The following is a 26018-nucleotide window of genomic DNA, read 5'->3' on the forward strand; positions in this document are numbered from 1 at the left end:
ATCAAATCAACAAGGATAAACCAAAATTATTATACTGTCACAATTACAGCGTATCACTGTTTATTGTATGCGTTGCATACGGGTCGCAGAGCAATGACTTCATGTTATAGCACAGTAAATCATTGAGGTCGGTGGTAAAAGACACTGTAGGAAGTTAGAGCACAACTTAACCACAGAGATTTTTAATATGCTAATCGTGAACTACATGTGGCAATCGATGTACTATGGGGGGCAACTGCAGCCCTGTGAATAGCTGAGCAAAATGTTGAGCTATGAGGTAAAAGACCTTTGATATGCAAATCACAACTGATGACTGGCTATCTGTGTACTGTGGGTAGCCACTGCAACCCTATGATTGGCCAAAAACTTTAACCAAACTGGACACCAAAACCAACAGCATCTGACCCCCTCTCACTATACCTCTCCTTACTTTGCAAGGCGAGCTAAACTTAACATAGATCTACAGGTACATGCATATACAGTACATACTCTTCCCTGTAGCCTCATTCTGAACCCATAGGCGGTGTAAGTGGAGATTGGTTGGTACAAACTCAAGATCCTTGTCAGCCTTTTTGGCACTGGGCTTAAAACTTGGGCCTAGATAGAAAAAATAGTACATTATATAACAAACATATCTGATACACTATAGTATTTGGTTCAAAAAATCTAATATACACCATCTTATATTCATTCTTTGAGATATTTTTTTCAGTTTTACTATCACTTAGAAGAGCATGAGTGAAGTATCATAATCGACCACATATAAGGCTGTGTTTTTTCTCAATTTAAAATACAAAAACAGTACGTTCAAGATGAAAACGATGCTTTTCTTATACTGTATAACACAGCAAAATAGTACATGGATTACCCAGATGTGAAAGAGGTTAATAAATACTTATGAATATGTTGATTTAAAAAAAATACATTCATTATGCATATTAGAAACAGGCACATAAACAAAACCAAAGTGACCCAGTCAATCACACCACAACCAGTAATCAAACTCAATCTGTGCTGTTGTACATAATATTACATGTTGTTTATACTATATCACTGACGTCAAGATTGTACATTACCGTTAATTGTGCATGTACTTACACTAACATTTAGGAATGCACGAATAACCTTTATTTACTTCTACAACTTCTTTAGTTAATAACTTTTCGGTGAATCAAGTTGCTCTGACACGAATGAATATTAGTGAAGATTGCAGAATCATACTTGACTTCAAGTGAAGCTGCAACACAACAAGGACATTTTTGCATATATGTTACCTTAGCAGAATCCAAAAAATGAATAATATTGTGATGTGATGCAGTATGATTTATGGATGGAAGTCACAAATCTCTTTGTCAATCAAGACTTACAGAGACTTTCCACACTCATTATTCACTTTCTGATCAGAAATACCACCTCCATGTACCAAACTACGGATGGTATTACAATAATGAAACTTTAGCTGTTCAAAAATGACCGAGATTTGGCTCCTTTTTTTTTAAGCACTACTGCACAGATGGCAATTTAAACACAAAAAACAAAACAGAATAAAGTGTCAAATTTAGTTTCAGCTTTTTTTTTCCAGACACAGGCTTCAAAAATACTTATTTGCATACCATGACACATGACTACACGGCCACAGACAGACATGCAGTTAATGGGTTCACCTTCATAGGATGTAACGAATCTCATGCACCTAGCATAAGTGCTTATCAAACTTGTGTGGAGGCTCAGCATTTCCTTGCGTCTGTTATCCCAATGCTCTGCTAGCTGAGGAGACAGAAAAACATGGGGAGACATGCTTCATGCTACAGCTTCTAACAATCAGGTCATTTCAGGCAAGCTTGTCTGTACCATACATCACACATATCCTAATACCACTGCAACAATTCAGTTTATACGTATGTATGGACGCAACAAGGATCAGCTCCTTGAAGTCTTTGCAGGTTTAATCACAAGACACCATGCCAGGTCAGTAATTATTTCCGTAAGTACATTTTTGAGACTTTGACACAGAATCTGCCAATATCATCAGTAGGGGTTTCCATTTATAGATGTTCTTATGTATAATCTAAATGATGTTCCCAAGTGTAAAAGGTCATGTCATTGTGCAGTATAGACAAACACAGTCAACCATAACCAAAGAAATTCCAACATTAATTCAGGAAATCCCACAACCAAATAAAGAAATCTTGCAATTTCAAACAAAGAACTTCTACAAGGTTGAAAATTCTTTGAAAAGTTTATGGCATAAAAGAATAATACAAAGGCCTAACACGTCATGAAATCAATGTAATTCATCTATCCACCAAAAACTCCACCCTGCAGATGTAGAGGTCCATTGCCCATATTCTGATTAACGACTCTCCAAATTGCAGTGTGTTATAGTTGGAGAAGATCCCATAACAGCTTTTGTTACACCAGTTAGAATTTGTCAGTCCAAAAATTTGGCAAGGCCTCTGTTCAACTTTGTGATGCAAAATTTCAAAAGTTGCAGAAGTCAGTGAAGGTATTTACCAAAAATAACCATTTCCACCTATTTAAGAAAGTCTTGGAAATCTAGTGTTAGTATTAAAGTTTGGGGTGAAATGCAGCACAATGCAGTGTTGAATCCTCCACCATGAGATACTCAATCAGGACAGAAGATTAACCTTCCCCTATGTAAGCGTCCAGGCCATACAGAGAATCAGTGTAAATCATGACACTGGTGCCTGCCAGAGTTATCCACGTCATACGGTCGCTCTCATGGGCGGCATTCAACTGAAAGCAGCAGCAGTCGCATATGTGCCATAACATCAGCAAATCTCTCAGTCATAGATGCTTGTTTTTTCTTTCCCTTCTCATCTTTGACTCTCAGGTAACCAAAATGTTTTTTTTAACTGAAAGTAACTTTTCCATAATTGTTTTAATTGCTTTCTTCACAATTTTTGAGAAGAACACCAGAATAGATCCCGCAGTTGCATTTTTTTTTTTTTTGCCAGTTGTTCAAAAGCTTTTAGCCAGTCCTAAATCTCGATGCCAGTGGGACTTTCATGTAACTTTAGTCTAGACTAAACTTAATACCAAGCTTAATTGCTAATACACTTTTGTACAACTGGGCCCTGCTACAGTCACAAATCTATTTTCACTAAAGCAAAACAATGTTAAATGAGCATGTAGGGCTATGGTACATCACCATAATTCTGAAGCACCAAACTGCACTTCTATCTGAGGTCAAATAGGTACACTAAATTATGATGGTATGTGACTTTGCAAAGGTACATGGACATGTATACATGACTTTGTACAGGTACATGGACATGTATACATGACTTTGTACAGGTACATGGACATGTATACATGACTTTGTATAGGTACATGGACATGTATACATGACTTTGTACAGGTACATGGACATGTACACGTGACTTTGTACAGGTACATGGACATGTACACGTGACTTTGTACAGGTCTATGGACATGTATACATGACTTTGTACAGGTACATGGACATGTACACGTGACTTTGTACAGGTACATGGACATGTACACGTGACTTTGTACAGGTACATGGACATGTACACGTGACTTTGTACAGGTACATGGACATGCATACATGACTTTGTACAGGTACATGGACATGTATACGTGACTTTGTACAGGTACATGGACATGTATACGTGACTTTGTAGAGGTACATGGACATGTACACGTGATTTTGTAGAGGTACATGGACATGTACAGGTACATGGACATGTACACGTGACTTTGTACATGTGACTTTGTACAGGTACATGGACATGTATACGTGACTTTGTACAGGTACATGGACATGTATACATGACTTTGTACAGGTACATGGGCATGTATACATGGCTTTGTTCAGATACATGGACATGTATACATGACTTTGTACAGGTACATGGACATGTATACATGACGTTGTACAGGTACATGGACATGTATACATGACTTTGTACAGGTACATGGGCATGTATACATGACTTTGTACAGGTACATGGACATGTACACGTGACTTTGTACAGGTCCATGGACATGTATACATGACTTTGTACAGGTACATGGACATGTACATGTGACTTTGTACAGGTACATGTACACGTGACTTTGTACAGGTACATGGACATGTACACGTGATTTTGTACAGGTACATGGACATGTACACGTGACTTGGTACAGGTACATGGACATGTACACGTGACTTTGTACAGGTACATGGACATGCATACGTGACTTTGTACAGGTACATGGACATGTACACGTGACTTTGTACAGGTACATGGACATGTATACGTGACTTTGTACATGTACATGGACATGTATACGTGACTTTATACAGGTACATGGACATGTATACGTGACTTTGTACCGGTACATGGACATGTACAGGTGATTTTGTACAGGTACATGGACATGTACACGTGACTTTGTACAGGTACATGGACATGTATACGTGACTTTGTACAGGTACATGGACATGTATACGTGACTTTGTACAGGTACATGTATATATGATTTTGTACAGGTACATGGACATGTATATGTGACTTTATAACATGTATATGTGACTTTGTACAGGTACATGTATATATGACTTTGTACAGGTACATGGACATGTATATGTGACGTAACATGTATATATGACTCTGTGCAGGTACATGGACACGTATACATGACTTTGTACAGGTACAAGGACATGTATACATGGCTTTGTACAGGTACATGTATATATGACTTTGTACAGGTACATGGACATGTATATGTGACTTTGTAACATGTATATGTGACTCTGTACAGGTACATGGACATGTATATGTGACTTTGTACAGGTACATGGACATGTATATGTGACTTTGTACAGGTACATGTATATATGACTTTGTACAGGTACATGGACATGTATATGTGACGTAACATGTATATGTGACTGTACAGGTACATGGACATGTATATGTGACTTTGTAACATGTACAGGTGACTGTACAGGTACATGGACATGTATATGTGACTTTGTACAGGTACATGGACATGCCCATGTACCTGTACACAATCAAGCACAAATTGCAAACTGCTGGCAGACTTTCCCACTCACAAGCATGGTGGGAGCTGGCATGATCTGGACTTGGCCTCACAGCGACTGCTTTGCTGGGAGGCTGCTGAGTCACACTACCATGATAACTACTCAACTACGGATGCCCCATCCCTCATTTGTCTAGAACAAACATTAGGCCCCCCAGTAACAGGTGTCGAAATCCTAATGGTGAGAGAAAAATGGCCAAAGGTCTATAACAAACATTAGGCCCCCCAGTAACAGGTGTCGAAATCCTATTGGTGAGAGAAAAATGGCCAAAGGTCTATAACAAACATTAGACCCCCCCCCCAGTAACAGGTGTCGAAATCCTATTGGTGAGAGAAAAATGGCCAAAGGTCTATAACAAACATTAGACCCCCCAGTAACAGGTGTCGAAATCCTATTGGTGAGGGAAAAATGGCCAAAGGTCTATAACAAACATTAGACCCCCCCTCCCCCCCAGTAACAGGTGTGGAAGTCCACAATTGTGGACACTATGCTCAGGACTGAACCCACACTTTATGTGCCCTGGTGACTAAAAGACAAACATCACTACCACTCGGCCACAAGCAGTTCTCTTCATGTAACAAAATAAGCTACAGTTAGCAAACTATTAACTAAAAGTTACATACCTGTACCCTAAAGTGCCTTAGCACTTTCTTACCCATGTTAAATTTTACCATGTAAGGTAAGCTTACTAACAATGTATAATTCTAAAACAAATCTACAGTACATGTATTTTTGTTAACATTTAGATGTAAAGAAAAAATGTTGCAATGACATTAAGAACTAAGAAAGCACTTCAAAAGACAGGCATATTTACCTCCCCAAGATTCTGGAGCTCTTCAATTTTCAGTTTCTCTTCTTCAATCCAAAGTTTGCTGTGGGAAGAAGAAACAAGAAATAATAATTAAAAACTATTCAAAACTCTCTACTGAACTGTATGTTGCCCAATTTGTCCAATCCTCAGTCCTTTCCTCAAAAGCGGTTACTTCACTTATGGTGACATTTAATTAGGGCATTGATTCGTCGAATGCTTGTTAAATACTGTGAACTGTGCAAAGAGCTTATGGTACATGTATTCTGAGAGCATGATGTAAGCCTATAAGTTAGAGATGAGGAAAATATCGCTTCTGTTTTCACTTTTTCATACTTTACACCCAGGCGAAATGCCGGTGAGAAAGAAACAGTTGTTTCAAAATGTTCCAATCTGAGCTTAGCCGTATGATGTCATAATACACGTACAGTAAACTTTTACATTTCTACGTCACCCAACAAGAAGACACGACGTCTTACATACGCAGCTTTGAAATATCTAGGTCAACAGCTATGACCTAAGATTGCTCTTGATTGGTCTAAAATGTAGTGTGAAGGGTGTGAAATAGAATGGTAGCATGAAATATGCAGTTTTTGCCACATTTTCTTCATATTTAGGGGTAGAATAGACTTTAATACCTTCGATTTTATGAGGGTAAAAACCATTGTTCAAAATCATAGGTCAATTTAACATTAAGTACCAGTATACAATTGCACAAACATTGTAAAGGTTAACTTACAGCAGTTTTTGAGGAATGTAGAAAGACAGTTTACTTTCCCCCATGTATTCATACACAGCCAAGTTTTCACCATCTGTTGTTTCAAATCGGAAGCTTTTTGAGACAACATTCTCATACAGAGTTTTCAACATTTCCAATCTCTTAGATGGTCGTCGTTCCATTAAATTCTGAAATCACAGAACAGATGAAATCCAACATGTAGGATAAAGTATACATTCAATTCACATACAAAAATAAGTGGAAGTTTTGGACAAGTAAACTGAACCAAATAGCACTGTCTGCTGCAACAAAAATATAGTGAATCTAAATAACTTGATCATTTATGATATCGATGGTATACTCATACCTTCAGAAAACACACACAAAATTATGGTATTCAAATTTTATACTTTTATTGTTGCATGGATAACTTTTAGATGTACCTATATGTACAATGTAGAATGTTCAAAATATCCATAACTATCTCTTCCTTTCTTTGTATTGTCATCATTATATATATTAACCTAGTCATGGTTAATACTTGCATGCACTACAGCACATGTAGCTTATTACGGATATTATAAGTGTGTATTAGCATTCTAATTCCTCTCTGACTACAGGTTGAGCATAGAGTGACACACTAACCTGGCTTTCTGGTGAGGCATTCTTGTCATTTGCCCAGGCCATCACAGTAACGCAGCCAGCATTTCGGTAATCTTGGGACCTGCAGTAGACAAATGCAAGAGATACTGCATACATCATCCATACATGACTTCATTACATGAGGGTTAAACAACTAACATACAATGTAATCAGTTTAATATCTGATTGATGCTTCAGTCCACTCATGTGACTGCCGTATGATTTCTGATTGGAGGAGAGGGAGGGCCATGTCAACTTTCTGACTTTAAGCTGGAACTGAGATGAAATGTACATGGTCTTGTGAATCTACAATGCATCTTACTCTGCAGGAATCCACTTCATTAATGGTTAAGAAGGATTGTTAAGTTGATCAATCTTCAACCATTTCAACTATTTCAGTGGTTGCACATTTATACTGCAAATTTCAGAGCAATTTATGCTGTTATATTATCTGATTTTGTAACTAACAATGTTATGGGCCCTTTTAGCAAATTGTGCTAAAGAACTAAAGTATTGGTTGCCTGAACCATCTATGCCCTTGTTTCCATCTCTTATGTCATGTTAGATCTCTCTCTCTCTCTCTCTCTCTCTCTCTCTCTCTCTGAGACTACAGTATCGCTTCGTTCTTGCCTAACCCAACCATAGATACACATGTATGTTGACTTACACAAGTCTTAGTCTCAGCCGAGAGTTTGGAGCACTAAGCACATCAGTTAAGGTGAAGATAACTTCACCGATCTGAGTCATCTGAAACAAAATAGGTACAGTCATCATAGGTCACATGACATGACACAATGTTCTCTAGCTCAACATTATAACAGACAGTCCTAGTAGTTCATAAGGATAACATATAGACTTGTGGTGGCTCCATCTTCATGAGTTCACATAGCAAACAGTGTTGAGGCAGAAAGATGTCTTATAGATTACATTACTTGCATGCTGCCAACATCACAGCATCCATTTCTGTGAATTCATACACTACTTGTTGTCTGAGGCTCAGTGTGTGCCAACATGGGCAGAACAACTACCTAATCTCGTCACAGAGAAGGAAAATGACTCTGATAGTGTGCTTCATTGGACAAAGATGTTGTACAGAACCCCACATTTCAAGCAGGAAACCACTACGGCCATGCAGTTCATTAGAAACTCAGATCTGAGGGCATTAACACAATGTATGTAACATGAGGTCTGCAAAGAACTAGAGTGTGATTTTACAACATGGGGTTGTGGCCATGCAGTAAAATGCTTCTCCTCCAAATTTTCTCAAATTATTCCTATCACCTGAAGCTATCGATGATGGTGATGCCTCAGGCAAGATTAAGAAAAAAGAAGCTTCCCAGAAATTATAGCCTAAAGACTGGATCGAAATCATGCTGAAATGAAACCCTTTCTGTGGCTGTTACTACAGTACACAAGGGCCAAGAGATAATCACAGTACAGTTATACACATGTACCATGTACATATAGTGTCGTGTGTCTCTGCTAATTAAGCCTGTAAAATGGTGCTAGACTAGTTGTACAAAGTTTCAGCTCAGTGACGTCAATCGCCATAGACCACCAAAGTAAAGCTATACATGCATATCCAGTAGTGTACTTCTAGTGTGCTAGTGGTTTGTCTGTTGTAAGCCTGTTAAATGGCGATGGAGAGGTCGCAGACACTTACAGCTGACTGATCTCTATCTCTACAGGCCACCACAGTACACCTATACTTGTATATCTGGCAGTGTATCTCTAGTGTGCTAGTGGTTTGTCTGTGGTAAACCCACTGACTGGTGATGGACAGGTTGTAGACACTTACAGCTGACTGATCTCTATCTCTACACAACACCACAGTACACTTATACATGTATATCCAGAAGTGTACCTCTAGTGTGCTAGTGGTTTGTCTGTGGTAAGCCCATTGACTGGTGATGGACAGGTTGTAGACATTTACAGCTGACTGATCTCTATCTCTACAGGCCACCACAGTACACCTATACTTGTATATCTGGTAGTGTATCTCTAGTGTGCTAGTGGTTTGTCTGTCGTAAGCCCATTGACTGGTGATGGACAGGTTGTAGACACTTATAGCTGACTGATCTCCATCTCTACAGATCACCACAGTAAACCTATACATGTATATCTGGTAGTGTACTTCTAGTGTGCTAGTGGTTTGTCTGTGGTAAGCCTGTTAAATGGCGATGGACAGGTTGTAGACACTTACAGCTGACTGATCTCTATCTCTACAGACCACCACAGTAAACCTATACATGTATATGCAGTAGTGTACCTCTAGTGTGCTAGTGGTTTGTCTGTGGTAAGCGCATTGACTGGTGATGGACAGGTTGTAGACACTTACAGCTGACTGATCTCTATCTCTACAGACCACCACAGTAAACCTATACATGTATATCTGGTAATGTACATCTAGTGTACTAGTGGTTTGTCTGTGGTAAGCCTATTGACTGGTGATGGACAAGTTGTAGACACTTACAGCTGACTGATCTCTATCTCTACAGATCACCACAGTAAACCTATACATGTATATCCAGTAGTGTACTTAAAGTGTGCTAGTGGTTTGTCTGTGGTAAGCCCATTGACTGGTGATGGACAGATTGTAGACATTTGCAGCTGACTGATCTCTATCGCTACACACCACCACAGTATGCCTATACATGTATATCCAGAAGTGTACCTCTAGTGTGCTAGTGGTTTGTCTGTAGTAAGCCTATTGAATGGTGATAGACAGGTTGTAGACACTTACAGCTGACTGATCCCTATCTTTACAGACCACCACAGTAAACCTATACACGTAAATCCGGTAGTGTGCCTCTAGTGTACTAGTGGTTTGTCTGTGGTAAGCCCGCTGACTGGTGATGGACAGGTTGTAGACATTTACAGCTGACTGATCTCTATCTCTACAGGCCACCACAATACACCTATACTTGTATATCTGGTAGTGTATATCTGGTAGTGTATATCTGGTAGTGTACATCAAGAGTACTAGTGGTTTGTGTGTGGTAAGCGCATTGACTGGTGATGGATAGGTTGTAGACACTTACAGCTGACTGATCTCTATCGCTACACACCACAACAGTACACTTATACATGTATATCCAGTAGTGCACCTCTAGTGTACTAGTGGTTTGTCTGTGGTAAGCCTGTTAAATGGCGATGGACAGGTTGTAGACACTTACAGCTGACTGATCTCTATCTCTACACAACACCACAGTAAACCTATACATGTATATCCAGTAGTGTACCTCTAGTGTACTAGTGGTTTGTCTGTGGTAAACCCATTGACTGGTGATGGACAGGTTGTAGACACTTATAGCTGACTGATCTCCATCTCTACAGACCACCACAGTATGCCTATACATGTATATCCAGAAGTGTACATCTAGTGTACTAGTGGTTTGTCTGTGGTAAGCCTATTGACTGGTGATGGACAGGTTGTAGACACTTACAGCTGACTGATCTCTATCTCTACACACCACCACAGTATGCCTATACATGTATATCCAGAAGTGTACCTCTAGTGTACTAGTGGTTTGTCTGTGGTAAGCCCATTGACTGGTGATGGACAGGTTGTAGACACTTACAGCTGACTGATCTCTATCTCTACAGACCACCACAGTAAACCTATACATGTATATCTGGTAATGTACATCTAGTGTACTAGTGGTTTGTCTGTGGTAAGCCCATTGACTGGTGATGGACAAGTTGTAGACACTTACAGCTGACTGATCTCTATCTCTACAGATCACCACAGTAAACCTATACATGTATATCCAGTAGTGTACTTAAAGTGTGCTAGTGGTTTGTCTGTGGTAAGCCCATTGACTGGTGATGGACAGATTGTAGACATTTGCAGCTGACTGATCTCTATCTCTACAGACCACCACAGTATGCCTATACATGTATATCCAGAAGTGTACCTCTAGTGTGCTAGTGGTTTGTCTGTGGTAAGCCTATTGAATGGTGATAGACAGGTTGTAGACACTTACAGCTGACTGATCCCTATCTTTACAGACCACCACAGTAAACCTATACACGTAAATCCGGTAGTGTGCCTCTAGTGTACTAGTGGTTTGTCTGTGGTAAGCCCGCTGACTGGTGATGGACAGGTTGTAGACATTTACAGCTGACTGATCTCTATCTCTACAGGCCACCACAATACACCTATACATGTATATCTGGTAGTGTACATCAAGAGTACTAGTGGTTTGTGTGTGGTAAGCGCATTGACTGGTGATGGATAGGTTGTAGACACTTACAGCTGACTGATCTCTATCGCTACACACCACAACAGTACACTTATACATGTATATCCAGTAGTGCACCTCTAGTGTACTAGTGGTTTGTCTGTGGTAAGCCTGTTAAATGGCGATGGACAGGTTGTAGACACTTACAGCTGACTGATCTCTATCTCTACACAACACCACAGTAAACCTATACATGTATATCCAGTAGTGTACCTCTAGTGTACTAGTGGTTTGTCTGTGGTAAACCCATTGACTGGTGATGGACAGGTTGTAGACACTTATAGCTGACTGATCTCCATCTCTACAGACCACCACAGTATGCCTATACATGTATATCCAGAAGTGTACCTCTAGTGTGCTAGTGGTTTGTCTGTGGTAAGCCTATTGACTGGTGATGGACAGGTTGTAGACACTTACAGCTGACTGATCTCTATCTCTACACAACACCACAGTACACTTACACATGTATATCCAGTAGTGTACATCTAGTGTACTAGTGGTTTGTCTGTGGTAAGCCTATTGACTGGTGATGGACAGGTTGTAGACACTTACAGCTGACTGATCTCTATCTCTACACACCACCACAGTATGCCTATACATGTATATCCAGAAGTGTACCTCTAGTGTACTAGTGGTTTGTCTGTGGTAAGCCCATTGACTGGTGATGGACAGGTTGTAGACACTTACAGCTGACTGATCTCTATCTCTACAGACCACCACAGTAAACCTATACATGTATATCTGGTAGTGTACCTCTAGTGTACTAGTGGTTTGTCTGTGGTAAGCCCATTGACTGGCGATGGACAGGTTGTAGACACTTACAGCTGACTGATCTCTATCTCTACACAACACCACAGTACACCTATACTTGTATATCTGGTAGTGTATCTCTAGTGTGCTAGTGGTTTGTCTGTGGTAAAGCCACTGACTGGTGATGGACAGGTTGTAGACACTTACAGCTGACTGATCTCTATCTCTACAGGCCACCACAGTACACCTATACTTGTATATCTGGTAGTGTATCTCTAGTGTGCTAGTGGTTTGTCTGTGGTAAGCCCACTGACTGGTGATGGACAGGTTGTAGACACTTACAGCTGACTGATCTCTATCTCTACACAACACCACAGTACATTTATACATGTATATCCAGAAGTGTACCTCTAGTGTACTAGTGGTTTGTCTGTGGTAAGCCTATTGACCGGTGATGGACAGGTTGTAGACACTTACAGCTGACTGATCTCTATCTCTACACAACACCACAGTACACTTATACATGTATATCTGGTAGTGTACATCTAGTGTACTAGTGGTTTGTCTGTGGTAAGCCTATTGACTGGTGATGGACAGGTTGTAGACACTTACAGCTGACTGATCTCTATCTCTACAGATCACCACAGTACACCTATACATGTATATCCAGTAGTGTACCTCTAGTGTACTAGTGGTTTGTCTATGAACGTGTACACAGACCACCACAGTATAAACCCCATACATGTGTACCCTCAGCGGATGAAGACAATATGCACAAACTCGCTTAAGGGCCATAGTATAATAGAAACTTTAAAAACTGTTTCTACTCACAGTTCCCGTCATGCGTTCTGTGACATTATGGACAGTCAGCCTAACCCTTGTGATCAAGTCCACGCCTCTGCTATCACCAAAACCAATGGTTGTCAAAAACTGGGGAGAAACACTCTTCTGCAAAATATACAATGGTTAGTTATAAAACAACGTAGTAATATATGTACATGCACACAGTTGAAAGTTAAATTGATGGCCAAATTGTAACAACATTCAGTGCCAAGGATGACCATTAAAATCCTTAAACAATGTTATAAACAAAATCATCCTATAAATGTACAAAAGCCAAGTGTTACTAGGGCTGCTAAGCTGAAGACAATGGCAGTTTTGAGTTCCTGACGAGCATATGCCAATGAAATTAAACTCCAACTTTACATAAACCATCACACCATGTAAGGCATGGTTGTTTCAACTGATGAGAAACAATGGCTGTTTCAACTGATGAGCAACAATGGCTGTTTCAACTGATGAGAAACAATGGCTGTTTCAACTGATGAGAAACAATGGTTGTTTCAACTGATGAGATACAATGTCTGTTTAACTGATGAGAAACACTGGGGATTCCACTTTTGTAGATGATTGTTCCCGGTAAAATGACATCTGACCAGGCAGTATAGTTAGAGAACTATACTCTCAGGGCTCCGGCAGTAAAGTGCCAACCAGGAATGTCACACATGTATACAGTCACCTTAAAGTCTTGCTACACGCTGTCATAAAGGGAGATAGTTAATAAAGGATAAAACTATTTACTGCGCTATTTATTTATTTATCTGATTGGTGCTTTACACCGTACTCAAGAATATTTCACTTATACAACGGCAGCTATAAGGATGATCCTTGTGACATATAGAAAACTCACCTCAACAATTTCTGTGTGTGAATGCTGTACCCAAGTCTGCTGAGGGGGTAATATAGTGCTAACTACCACAAAGGGATTAGGGGGTAAATTCATACTATCTACAGGCAAACCATCACAAGCTGCAAAGAGAAGAAAATAGAAAATATCAGCATACTCACAGAATTAAAGTATAAGCTGAATAAAACAAAGGCTAGATTTGGGTCTTTACAATAATAATTGCACCCAAGATCGCCTACCCCTCCCCCCCCCCCCCCCCCCCCAGGTTCTTGCTTCCAATTAATCAGCTGTAACTCTGCTTGTAGGTATTAATGTAAAAGCTAGATCATGGTCTGGGCTGCAACATGTCCAAATGCATTCCCTCGGCCGGGAGGGGACAATTAGCCACACCTACCTATACAAATTTCTAATGCTGCTTCTTCAGAAACACTCGCTGAAAGAAAAAAAACAGGCAATTGGACAGTGTGATAAACAAAATAAATGATATCTGCACACCTAATAAATTATGTTATACATATATATATACATGTACCTTCTTAATGAATGATCCAACAGGAAATAGACAAGAATTCATACACGTGTGTATTTACATGAAACATGACATGTTAAATATTTGCTGTTTCTATATACAAGCCAAAGCAGTTACACACATATTTTCAGACTAATCTCTAATGACAGCATCACGAATAATGTCCTGAGTTGTCCATTTTTGACATACGTTCTCATGTCTCTCAAATTATCATCTCATTTTTGGAAACTTTAAAAATTCAATAGCTTAATGCCTCTTTGACAGAAATAATAAATTTCTTAATGGTATTCAACATACAAATTAGGATGTCAATGGCCTATTATAAATGTATTCGATGAGAGGTCATAAAATTTAGACTAAAAACAGAAGTTCAAATCTTCTCAAAATTAAAAACAAATATTTATAGAAATCAGTACAAACCAAATCATAACTTTCCTGAAAGTTCAATTTGCCACAACTGACATAGTCACACCAAAAACTTATTATCTATGTATTTCAGGCTATACTCAAAAATATTTCACTCTATTATGGTTGGAAGGAACCAGGCTGAATTCCATGTCCATCCACAGGTTACTGACAGACATTTCCACATACATGCACAAAAAGAGAGGACAACTGGACAGAACATTTACATTTCATCCACTGTGGAATACATGTATATACATGGGAGGCTATCAGCAAAACATTCAGATACAGATAGGGAAGACAGCCTTCCAATCCGCTACTCATCTACATAACAGGTTTGTACTAGACTCCAGGGGGAGAAGCTGGACTGCTTAAACAGGTTCACTATCCCAGGACATGGCTTAGTTCAACCTCTTTAACAGTCATAATATCAAAATGTACATGTATATTGCACCATACTGTACTCAGCAGAACGAGTTTGACATTTAATATACAGTATGTGTGAAATATACAAACTACAGCAAAGAAATCTGCTTGTAAAACAGTGGTTATTTCTAGCACAGCTTTTATTAGTACAGCCGGGTGTGTGCAGTGACATACCTGAATATCCAAGCCATAAGCTTTATTAGTACATGGATGGATTAAGTACAAATTAAAATGCCAGCAAGACTATTAAAGCACTGCTAAGAAAGACAACCCAAACATTTCAATGAAAGTAATCGAGCACTCATGAACATACTGCTTTGGCAGAACTACTCTTAGTTATTGGTACACCTATATATAATATACCTATCCATGTAATAATGCATGCAGATAACGCAGAAACATCAAACGTAAGGAGGAAATTAACCTCATGAACGAGCTAGAAAAATGTGTAGTCTGTAACGACCTTTGTGTATGAACTTAGCCACATAAAACATTAGTCCTTCAGGCACACGCCTAACAGCATTTTGCGAGGTCACGAGGTCAGGTGTTAAGAGGATTGTTCCTAACTGGTAAACTATAGTTAACTACCTGAACTTCAGGACTTTAGGTAGTAGCTCTGTAGAATACATTCTAATGCAAGCTTAATATTCATCGAGAATACATAAAATGTAACAGAACATTTAAAAGATAAGGCAACAAACAATATAACTAGTTATTCAGGAAGAAGGGTGAAAAGAAACCTAAATGTCCAAAGCCATTTTTTTTCTGATGTTCCTGGAAACTCAATGAATCAAGTTTTAATCTGGGATTCTTATGAAGCTATCTGTCGTGCTACCAGAAACATGATGTTGTGTCACTCAAAAGTCAATGCACAAATGGATAAAATGAAAACCATGGTTCGGGTGACGTAAACAGAAACAGCTATGTTCTCGGGCTATAGAGAGAACTCTTGCCTGATTGATCAAAACTGATAACAATATGGTGGCGCAGTTGATTTTCTCCATGTGATTTTGGTTTAATTCTGAAGTGCGATATCACAACAAAATGTTATGCTTTTTAAACTTCATGAGGAATGCATTTTTGGTGCATACATGTCTTTACATTTAGTCTGGTAGTGTATTGTTTTGTAAGTATGAGAACAGATTGCCCTCGCTGGCACACCCTTTATACGATCATGTTTCAGGATACTTTCTTGTCACATGTACATTTATATGTTTACCCTAATTTCTCAACCTTTTCACATATGAAAGGGCAAATTTCAGCACAATTTATACATATTTTTCATTTGATTTGGGAAACAAACCACATTGGTTGGATCAGTCACTTTCTTGGGCTTCACAAAAAGTACAATTTTATCAGTCAAAACAGAATAATGCTTTCAGAATATGCTTGCATAAACACTTTGCAAACATGCTAAAAAGTTGAAGAATTACAGTAAATGTGAACTTACTGAAGAATGCATGACTGGTGTTGTATGCTACAGGTAGTCAACAACATTTCACAAACACAATGATGCATATGTGTTTTTTTTATCACATGAAAATGTACCAAAATTAGGAAAATGTAGCTCAGCAGAGAATTTTGATCACTGTATCAGCTTTTAAAAGTTGAAAAAGTGCAGCTGGAGCAGAACTACCTAAGGTTTAAGTAAAATTATGTATTTTCATTCCCACCATAATTTACCTAAATTAAGAGTAATTATAAAAAATTTTTATCCCCTATTTACATGTGCTATAGTCAATAATATGGACCACCATCGCATCAAGCTGGATTTCACACAAAGCGATTTGTGGTATTGAAACATTCTGTTTGATGGGTTGAAATGAAAATGAGACAATCAGTGCTTCATACCACTGAAGGATGCAACAATTTGCACTGGATGAGTATGAAATGGAACTTAGTCTATTTCAAACAACTCATCCAATTCAAGGGTTTTAAAAAAGGCTACCAAAGAGCTCACCTGTAGGAAGAACGTAAAGGCCTTTTTGGGCTTTGGCTCAACAGATAAAATCCTGATATTGCAAATTTGGTAATTTATGGTAATTAATATGCACACAGAGCTACCACCCCAAACATTCCGTTTGACTTTGTTAATACACAATACACTAAGGAAGGAAGTTGGTAATTTATGGTATTCAATATGCACACCCTGAATCAAGGATGGAATATACCCCTCACGTTATTGTGCTCTTCACATGTGCAAACCCCGTGCTCAACAAATGCGGTACTTTTTGAGATACCACCCATAACATTTTTGTTTAACATTGCTTTCTCTGTTATTAGACGCCAACACCAACGCTCAGGGTACGACATAAGCTATGCCTGCACTTTGTACAAGCAGGTCAAAAATTCAGAAAACAAATTAAGCCCCCAACATAATGAAGACTGCAAAAGTTCACATACAGGGCAAAGTTATGCATCAATGCCTACATCCACTCAAATAAAGGATGCAAATAAAAACAGCAAGTTCTATATGAATCCATCGGAATTTTGAGGTATTAGCTGAAAAAACGGTAATGCTAGTAAAATTAATATTTTAAAAAGGCAAATGCCTTCTACACTGTAGCCAGTTAACTCTGTAGTTTAACTATAGTCTTGGCTGTTGCATTCTTCTAACTAATTACGATTAGGTTACTTGTAATCCACCACATCGGCATACCCTATGTTCACAAAAATCTATCACACATTCTCTGTCCCTACCCCAATGATAAGTGTACTGGGACCCAGTAATACATGTACTGGGATCAACTGATTCATGTACTGGGACCCACTGATTCATGTACTGGGACCCACTGATTCATGTACTTGGATCAACTGTTATATGTACTGGGACCTACTGATACATGTACTGGGACCCACTGATGCATATACTGGGACCGACTGATACATGTACTGGGACCAACTGATACATGTACTGGGACCAACTGGCATGCACTTGGACCAACTGTTACATGTACCGGGACCCACTGATACATGTTCTTGGACTAAATGATACATGTTCTTGGACTAACTGATACATGTACCGGGACCCACTGATACATGTACTGGGACCCACTGATACATGTACTGTGACCCACTGATACATGTAGTAGGACCCACTGTTACATGTACTAAGGCCAACTGTTACACATACTGGAACCAACTGTTACATGTACTTGGACCCACTGATACATGTACTTGGACCAAATCTTACATGTACTGGGACCAACTGTTGTATTTACTGGGACCAACTGTTACATGTACTGGGACCGACTGATTCATGTACATGGACCAAATCTTACATGTACTGGGACCAACTGTTGTATTTACTGGGACCAACTGTTACATGTACTGGGACCAACTGATTCATGTACTTGGGCCAACTGTTACATGTACTAGGACCAAATGACACATGTATTGGGACCAACTGACACATGTACCAGGACTCATTATCACCTTATTATCAGGACTCAACTGATACATGTATATTGGACGTAAGCCATTAGAGAGCAGTGACAGGACTATTTATACATGTACATGTACTATCTTTACAAATCAATTTGCATATTTAGATAGTTCCAATCAATAAAAGGTGAATCGTTATTCAGGGTACTAAAGGATGAAAGTGAAAGCACAGGCTCAACAAGTCACATCTACACATGGATTGTTGAAAACTACTAACTGTATAGATTTGATCTGATTTTAAAATAGGGTATTTGAGATATGACGTCACAAAAACCAAGTGATGTCCCTTTGTGCCACTTTATCACACAGACATTCTATGAAAATTACGAGGCCTATATACATATAAAAATAATGGTAATTAAACTCAACAAAATTACGTTAATGATATGAAGTTGTTCCCATGCAAAACTGCTACTGTAGGTGTGGCAAAGTGCAAAATTGTCTTAATTTATAATACCATAATTTTTGGTACATTAACTTACGTGTACTGTAAATCTTCAACCTTTCTATCTGTAAATTAATGCGCTTTGTCAGTGGAATATATCCACACAATTATTATGAAAATGATGCTAAAATGACTTGAGTGAGTCACTAAAGATGCAAGATTCATAAAACAGCGCAAATTAGTTCTTTGCACCCCCATAGTTCTATCCGAATGGCTCAAAATATTGGTTTTGCAGAGGCAGTAAAAAAGGTTGAAGAGCTAAGGTCATGCTATAAAACGGCAACATCATGGCTAAGGGACATCATTACAGTGCCATTAACTAAATGACTCAAAAATCACATACTAGAAAGTTCCTTTGTTTAGTCAGCAGACATTTGCCATAGACACTAGTGCTCACAACTTATATGCAGACAACATGCAAATTCCACATCACAAGTCATTAACATCACTAAACATCCAAGTAGCAGCTACATCCATGTACCAGAAGACAACCCATGCATACAATAACCAAACAAATCTATTGAAACAACCAAACTGCCACAGTAAACTAGCCTGGTAAGTCTAGATACCACACAGAGCAGGAATTAATTAACAAAACTCATTGTTATACCCAAACATCAAAACTCATTCTCATGACATCGGCAACAAGTCCGCACCGTGTCGGGAGTTCGAGGAAGGCTCTAAACTGTCAGCCATTGTCATCGGATCCTGTCCAGTCTTAGAACGAATCTGTTCCCGCAGACTCTGCACCTGCATTTGTAAGCACTCATAACTGGCGATATGCAGCGCTTGGATCCATGCATCCCGATCTCTCTCAGATTGGGCGGCTAAGTGCTGCATTTTCTCCTCTCCTTCAAACACTGAAATAAAAGATAACATGCAGGTTGTGTACATTTACACAGTGCATACAAAGCTTTGGGCTTACATTAACTTTATCCAACACACCCCACACTGTCTGCATACGTACACAGAGATTATATCTCTACAGTGTTAAATCATGTAAGGCAAACCAGAAAATTCATTTACCATACAAACAACTGATTTCAAAAACAAGCTTCATATCTTTTATAGGTAGACATGCAGGTATTCAGGATTGACAACAGATAATATCAATTCCAAACTTTTTCCCATTCTCAATTATTACCTACTTTCAATTGCATGAGGGTGAGCAGCTCTGAGATCAGTTGGCCATAATAAAAACAATACAAGTTCTACTGAATTCATGATCATCTTTCTTATTATTGGGAATATTTCCACATAAGTTTTGTTGACAGACTAACATTTCAGAGAGACTAGGTGCCATCAAGAATCTCTCCGTGTTTACAGTGACATCACAACACAAGTAGACCATTACGAATTGTTAATTAAGGAGATACATTTGCACCCTCATAATATCACTGTTGTTGTGCAAAGCATACACCTACATTGTGTAAGTAAGAAAGGTTCAATATTCCTGTGACACCAGTGCATCACAATTTCTGTCACCAAAAACTGGAATAATAGTAACATTGTGGAGAGGACCAAATTTTCAGCTTTGTTCCTGGGGCATAAAAATAGCTTTAAACCATGGTTTTAACAAGACCCCAGAGGTCAGCATAGTCAGTCCTGAAATTAAGTTGACAAATGATATCAATGGTGATAGCTGTCAAAATAATTTTGTTGGGGGCAGAGCTTGAATCTGGGGCGCTAAGCTGGTACCCATTCCCAGTATGTTCGTCGATGATGCCATTTCCGAATACATGTTTTTCCCAGCATTGATGGAAGATATGCATAAAACAGAGAGATTAGTATAAAAAAATGTCTCAAAATGAAAATAAAAAAAAAATATTTTTGGGTGGCATATATTTCTTCATTTTCTTTAAAATCTTACTCTTTGGTTAATAGTACCTTTTCATGTTTCTCACGTTAGCTATATGGACATCTACATGTACACACTATAAGCCATCAATAGCAATGTAGTAGCCTGAACTACATTTGTGCAGAAATCAGAGTCAATAACAAACTAGAAGTACGACATATTTTCACATGGGATAAAAAAAGTCACCTTTATATAATGCCACTGTGTACAAAGAACCCTTGTACATCTATGAGCACAACAATTACATGAAGATTGTACCTGGCAAACATCAGATAATGAATTTTATTTTTTTTGTGAACAGCTTATTTGACATCTTAAGGCGAATTACCTTTCCAGAATATCTACCTGTAGACAACACTTTTTTCCTGATCCTTCATGAAGAGGTTTTCACGAAGATGAGATTCTTTTACAAGGCGCATACTGTCCTTGCTCTTACAGTTTTCTTTCTATTCCTTTATAGCTGGTCTATTCTGGCCCGACAGACAGGCAGTTTGGCATTTACCTATGTACTGGCATTGCAAATTTAATGTAATTAATGACTTCAATGCCAGAAATGGAAATGCATGTATTTATGTATCATTTACAACACTGACAATCTTTCTACATGTCAACTTTCAAGAATATTCTTCCTTTGTATCTACTCAAAATGAATACTCAAACTATTATACTTAAAATTTAAAATACATTTTAAATGATGTTTAGACTTTTGATAATTGATAATCCCATTGATGTTTCTTCTTGTGAGCCAGTATAACATGTTCATGTGGCTTTAAATTTATACAAAGGGAATGTTTTGTGTGAAATTTGTGTGAATTTAACCGACGCAAAAAGACACACCATGATTTTGTTCAACTTAATCATGTTCAACTTAAAAGGATAAACAAACTTTTTGCTGAAGTTGAAAAATGGCTCTTTGAAGAATACTGGCATCCCTGTGAAACATCACATGCCAACACGGTTAACAATCATTCAGTGTTCGGCAAAATAAGAATAATTATGGAGCCTTGACTAAATGTCTGTTCTGAAATTCAAATCAATTTATCAGATTACAAAACTCCCTGCGCAACCTCATCTGCATGTGATTACGATCACTTCCAAAAAAACCTTAAATTTGCCTATGGATTGGTTGTTATTAATATGTATAGTTTTACTTCAACTGCGTGTAAAATGTAATTAATACATGCATAGATATAATTTTAGAAGTTTAATATTATTGCTCCTTTCAAACAAATGCAAACTTGTAGATAAAAGAAGCTATGTTCTGAGACTAGTTTTGATATACTGCAAAAATATTTTATAAATGTCCATTTCAAAGATTTGTTTTCGCCTGTCACTGAAAAAAATTCACCTAGTGTTTGGAACAGGCGAACACCCTATTATTTCAATCCTTGTGTACAGTAAAATAAAGATATTTGTTTGCAATGCCAAACTGGCTAAGTGACTATAAAACAGCCAGCCGAATACAATCGGTGAACGTCTCAAATGCAAAAGTTCACAACATATAGGTTTACTATTAAGTATGTACTGTACAAATTCATCACAGACCTATATGTATACGCCTTTGCAAAAAAATCAAACCTGAAACGAGTGATGAACAGCGCTCATGAAACTTAAAAACCTACAAGACAGAACCTCTGGGTAGATCTTCACACAGATACATTTACAATACAGTGTGCACAAAGTAAGCCCAAACAAATTTTACAGCCCTTACATGTACAAACATTTTCCAGAGAGAAAAAGAAATTGTCAAATAATTTCTGAAAAATTTCCCAAGCTGGTCCTCTTGCCATAGGACCTTGCATGAAAACGGAGTAATATCATACTGATAAATACCAGAAAGGTGTAGACCCGAAATTTTTGTTTTCATCACATTCAGAGGCTTCACAAGAGTCAGAATAATTACTTTTTTCCATAAAGTTATGTATTTTTGGATATTTTGACAAACTGTATTTTTGTATGATCCATCCTGGATGATGAAAGTTTGAAACTAGAATACTTGTTTACCAATTCACTGGGGTATGCCAGATATTACCAGAAATTTTACTTCATCAGAAACTTGGCTATCTCAGAAAACTTGGACATACCAGTACATGCACCATGAGCACAAATGTGAAAACATTTGTATATACCAATCGGATTCTAATATTCCCCCATATTCTAATTTTACTGCTGAATAACAGAATAGTGAACATAAAAATCATGTCCAAACAAAACAGGAAAATAACAGTGATATACATGTAGAATCTGTTTATTTTTTTTATAAATGTAGCACTTTTAGCATAGTATATTAAAAACTTTGCTAAACTGAAAAGTTATGCTTCTTGAACATGTTAGTAATTATTGTGCACAAGGTCGTCCTTGAGTTAAACTTATTTTGTATTTGTATATTTTTGGCTTACTTAGATTCAAATGCATTTAAATACATTTATTTCGTGTCATTTGTGTCATTCCTATAAACGTTTCATAGGTTAATTACGCTGTTGTGCCTGTAGGTGTAGGAAAGGCGATGATTTTACATGAGCTTGGAAATAAAAGATTATCAACCATGTATACAAAAGCACAGGCCAGTATAAAGTTCAACCACACTGACAGTTAACAAATTTTAATTACTCACCGGTAAGTATCACATATCTTTCTTTGGCCAAAAGCTACATGTAGCCAAACACCTTATCAGGATGCTACATGCGTTGGTTTTGCAGCCTGCTACAGAATTATGACTTCTGTACCAGGCTGCGAGTTGTAAATCACTGTGGTTGTAAAAGACACTGTCGGGAGTTTGCACACAAATTTACTGCTGAGATCTTTCATGTGCAAGTTGCAAACTGCATTTAACAATCCATGTTCTATGGGTGGCAACTCTAACACTGTGAATGGTTGAGCAACTGTCCACCTATGGGGTCAAATACTTGATTGGCCTTTGATATGCAAACCGGTACCGAAGCTTGGCTGTCCAAGTATTGTGCGGGGCCACTGCAACCCTTTGATTGGCCAAAAACTTTAACCAAAGTGGTCACTGACAGCATCTGATCCCTCTTTCACAATACCGTTCCTTAATTCATACAGGCGAGCTAAAAATGAAAATTCATAAACATGTATCAGAGGTTAGTCATCCAGCCCATGCTGGCTTCCTCTCCGGCCGTACGTGGGATGGTCTTCCAGCAACCTGCAGATGGTCATGGGTTTTCCTTGTACTCTGACATGCTTCCTCCCACCATAATGCTGGTCACCGTTGTATAAGTGAAACATTCTTAAGTACACTGTAAAACACCAATCCAATCAAACCATAGGTTCGCCATTTCTTGAAATTACACCTTCCTCCGAATTCCCCTATCTCATCAATGACAAGTTAATTTAATTAGAAGAGCATGACTCAAAGATACAGACACCACTTTACAGAGCTTCCTCTGGGTCAGTATTTTTTTAGCCAGTCAACTTAGCCACACATCAGATTTTGTAGCAAATACTATTTTTCTTTACCCATACTTCCTTAGCAGCCTTGAATTAATCTTTTGCGATCAATCAACTGACTGAATGGAAGCAGTATCCATGGCTCTTGTAGGTCTCCGTCTGTAATTCATTTTTATCTGCCTTGGTGTAGCAGCTTGAAATCAGTTTTGTCACTTCCAGCTATATCTGAAGTTTATCAAACGTTACATTTAGAACAACTGCCCTCCAAAAAATGCTCCAATGCTTGGCAGCATGTTTTTGTCTATGAAAAAAAAAATCAATCCTTTTTTCAACCTATGTGTAGGATCCTAGTAAAATGTAATTTCCTCTATCACAATTTGCTACGAAATAAATTTGTAAATTCAGTTTGTTTAAATGCTGCATTATGATCAGTACATTGGAGTAACACAGTCTGACAGGAGAAAACCAGAAGTTGTACACATTTACATACCGGAACATATTCTGAAACATTTAATTTACTTAGGATAAAAAAAAAAAAATAGTTTATTAAGTGGAAAAGTTTAAATTTTGCATGGGAGGTAACTTCATTTACAGGTGTAACTCTACCTTGATTTATCTCCCTTGATAATTTTTTTTCTCCTACAATTGGCGTTGAAAGGCATCCCCCAAAATGCCATGATTCTCATTCGTTATTTAACAAAAATGATTTTCAAGCGTTATTTAATGTACGTCAATGCTGAAGATCCTTTGTCAAGTAATCGCCATACAACTGTGTTGTTGTTGTTGTTTTGCCGAGATGAGGCCGTTTGAAATGAAAGTAAGTCGATTGTTTTCATTACAAAAATTGCAAAAATCCGCTAAAAACCAAGAAAACTGTCATGGTAGATTTTGTATAACGTTTGTATTTTTTCATAAGTAAATAAATTTGTCGACAAAAACATTCACATTTTTTCAAATTTTATCGCCATTTCAAAAAATTGTTCTAAATCTGCGACAACGCCGAGTGCCAGCAGAAGCTCTGACTTTAGTTGAACGTTTCATATGCCTATTTCATTTGTATCAAAAAGTCAAGAGTTTTTGACTCCACAAACTCATCACAATCCATCAGTTTTGTCTTAAAGAGCATACGTTCACGCCATTTAAATTGTTGTTTTACATCAGGGTTAAACCATTTTTCACTATCAGAAAGGTTATAAAAATAAAATAAAATCATCGTTTATGTGTGAAATGTGAAATATCTCTGCATTCACAACTTAAAAGCCTTGAAGAAAAAAAGTTATCAAGACATCATGATTGGACAAAATAAAAGTGTGTATTTCCTTTTTATTTTTACTGCATTTTTGGACTTTTAGTGTCAGCTCTTCTGTAAAACACATAATAAACCTTGTGTTGCCTTACCTCATTGGTAAAGGCCTTAATAAATGCCAGTCTCACAGAGTTGAGTTCTTGTTCCCAGATTGGGTCGAATAACCACTTTCGCTTAACAGATCTCTTATTCTCTGGCTGGGTTAAATACCTACATGTATTCTCACTTGAAAGACTTGTTTTTCTCAGATTGACTGAGAATGCACTTTCAC

At 38.0% G+C, this 26018-nt stretch overlaps 1 protein-coding gene across 5 annotated transcripts in view; it reads right to left on the reverse strand.

The window, feature by feature from the left end:
• Positions 1–26018, reverse strand: part of LOC135472836 (inositol polyphosphate-4-phosphatase type I A-like) — a 54219-nt gene that overhangs the window by 18550 nt on the left and 9651 nt on the right. For 2 of the 5 annotated variants that reach the window (XM_064752531.1, XM_064752530.1), the window contains exons 5-14: positions 19832–20035; positions 14321–14359; positions 13930–14048; positions 13071–13187; positions 7913–7992; positions 7249–7327; positions 6625–6791; positions 5892–5949; positions 1614–1767; positions 490–597 (exon numbers count right to left, since the gene is read on the reverse strand). In XM_064752531.1, the coding sequence (XP_064608601.1) occupies positions 490–597; positions 1614–1767; positions 5892–5949; positions 6625–6791; positions 7249–7327; positions 7913–7992; positions 13071–13187; positions 13930–14048; positions 14321–14359; positions 19832–20035 (1125 nt within the window). Of the gene's footprint in view, positions 1–489; positions 598–1613; positions 1768–2648; positions 2758–5891; positions 5950–6624; positions 6792–7248; positions 7328–7912; positions 7993–13070; positions 13188–13929; positions 14049–14320; positions 14360–19785; positions 20036–26018 lie in introns of those variants that run through there. The other 3 variants (XM_064752533.1, XM_064752532.1, XM_064752534.1) reach the window with 3 other exon arrangements.

This window comes from Liolophura sinensis, chromosome 8 (assembly GCF_032854445.1).
Source record: "Liolophura sinensis isolate JHLJ2023 chromosome 8, CUHK_Ljap_v2, whole genome shotgun sequence".
Taxonomy (NCBI): domain Eukaryota; kingdom Metazoa; phylum Mollusca; class Polyplacophora; order Chitonida; family Chitonidae; genus Liolophura; species Liolophura sinensis.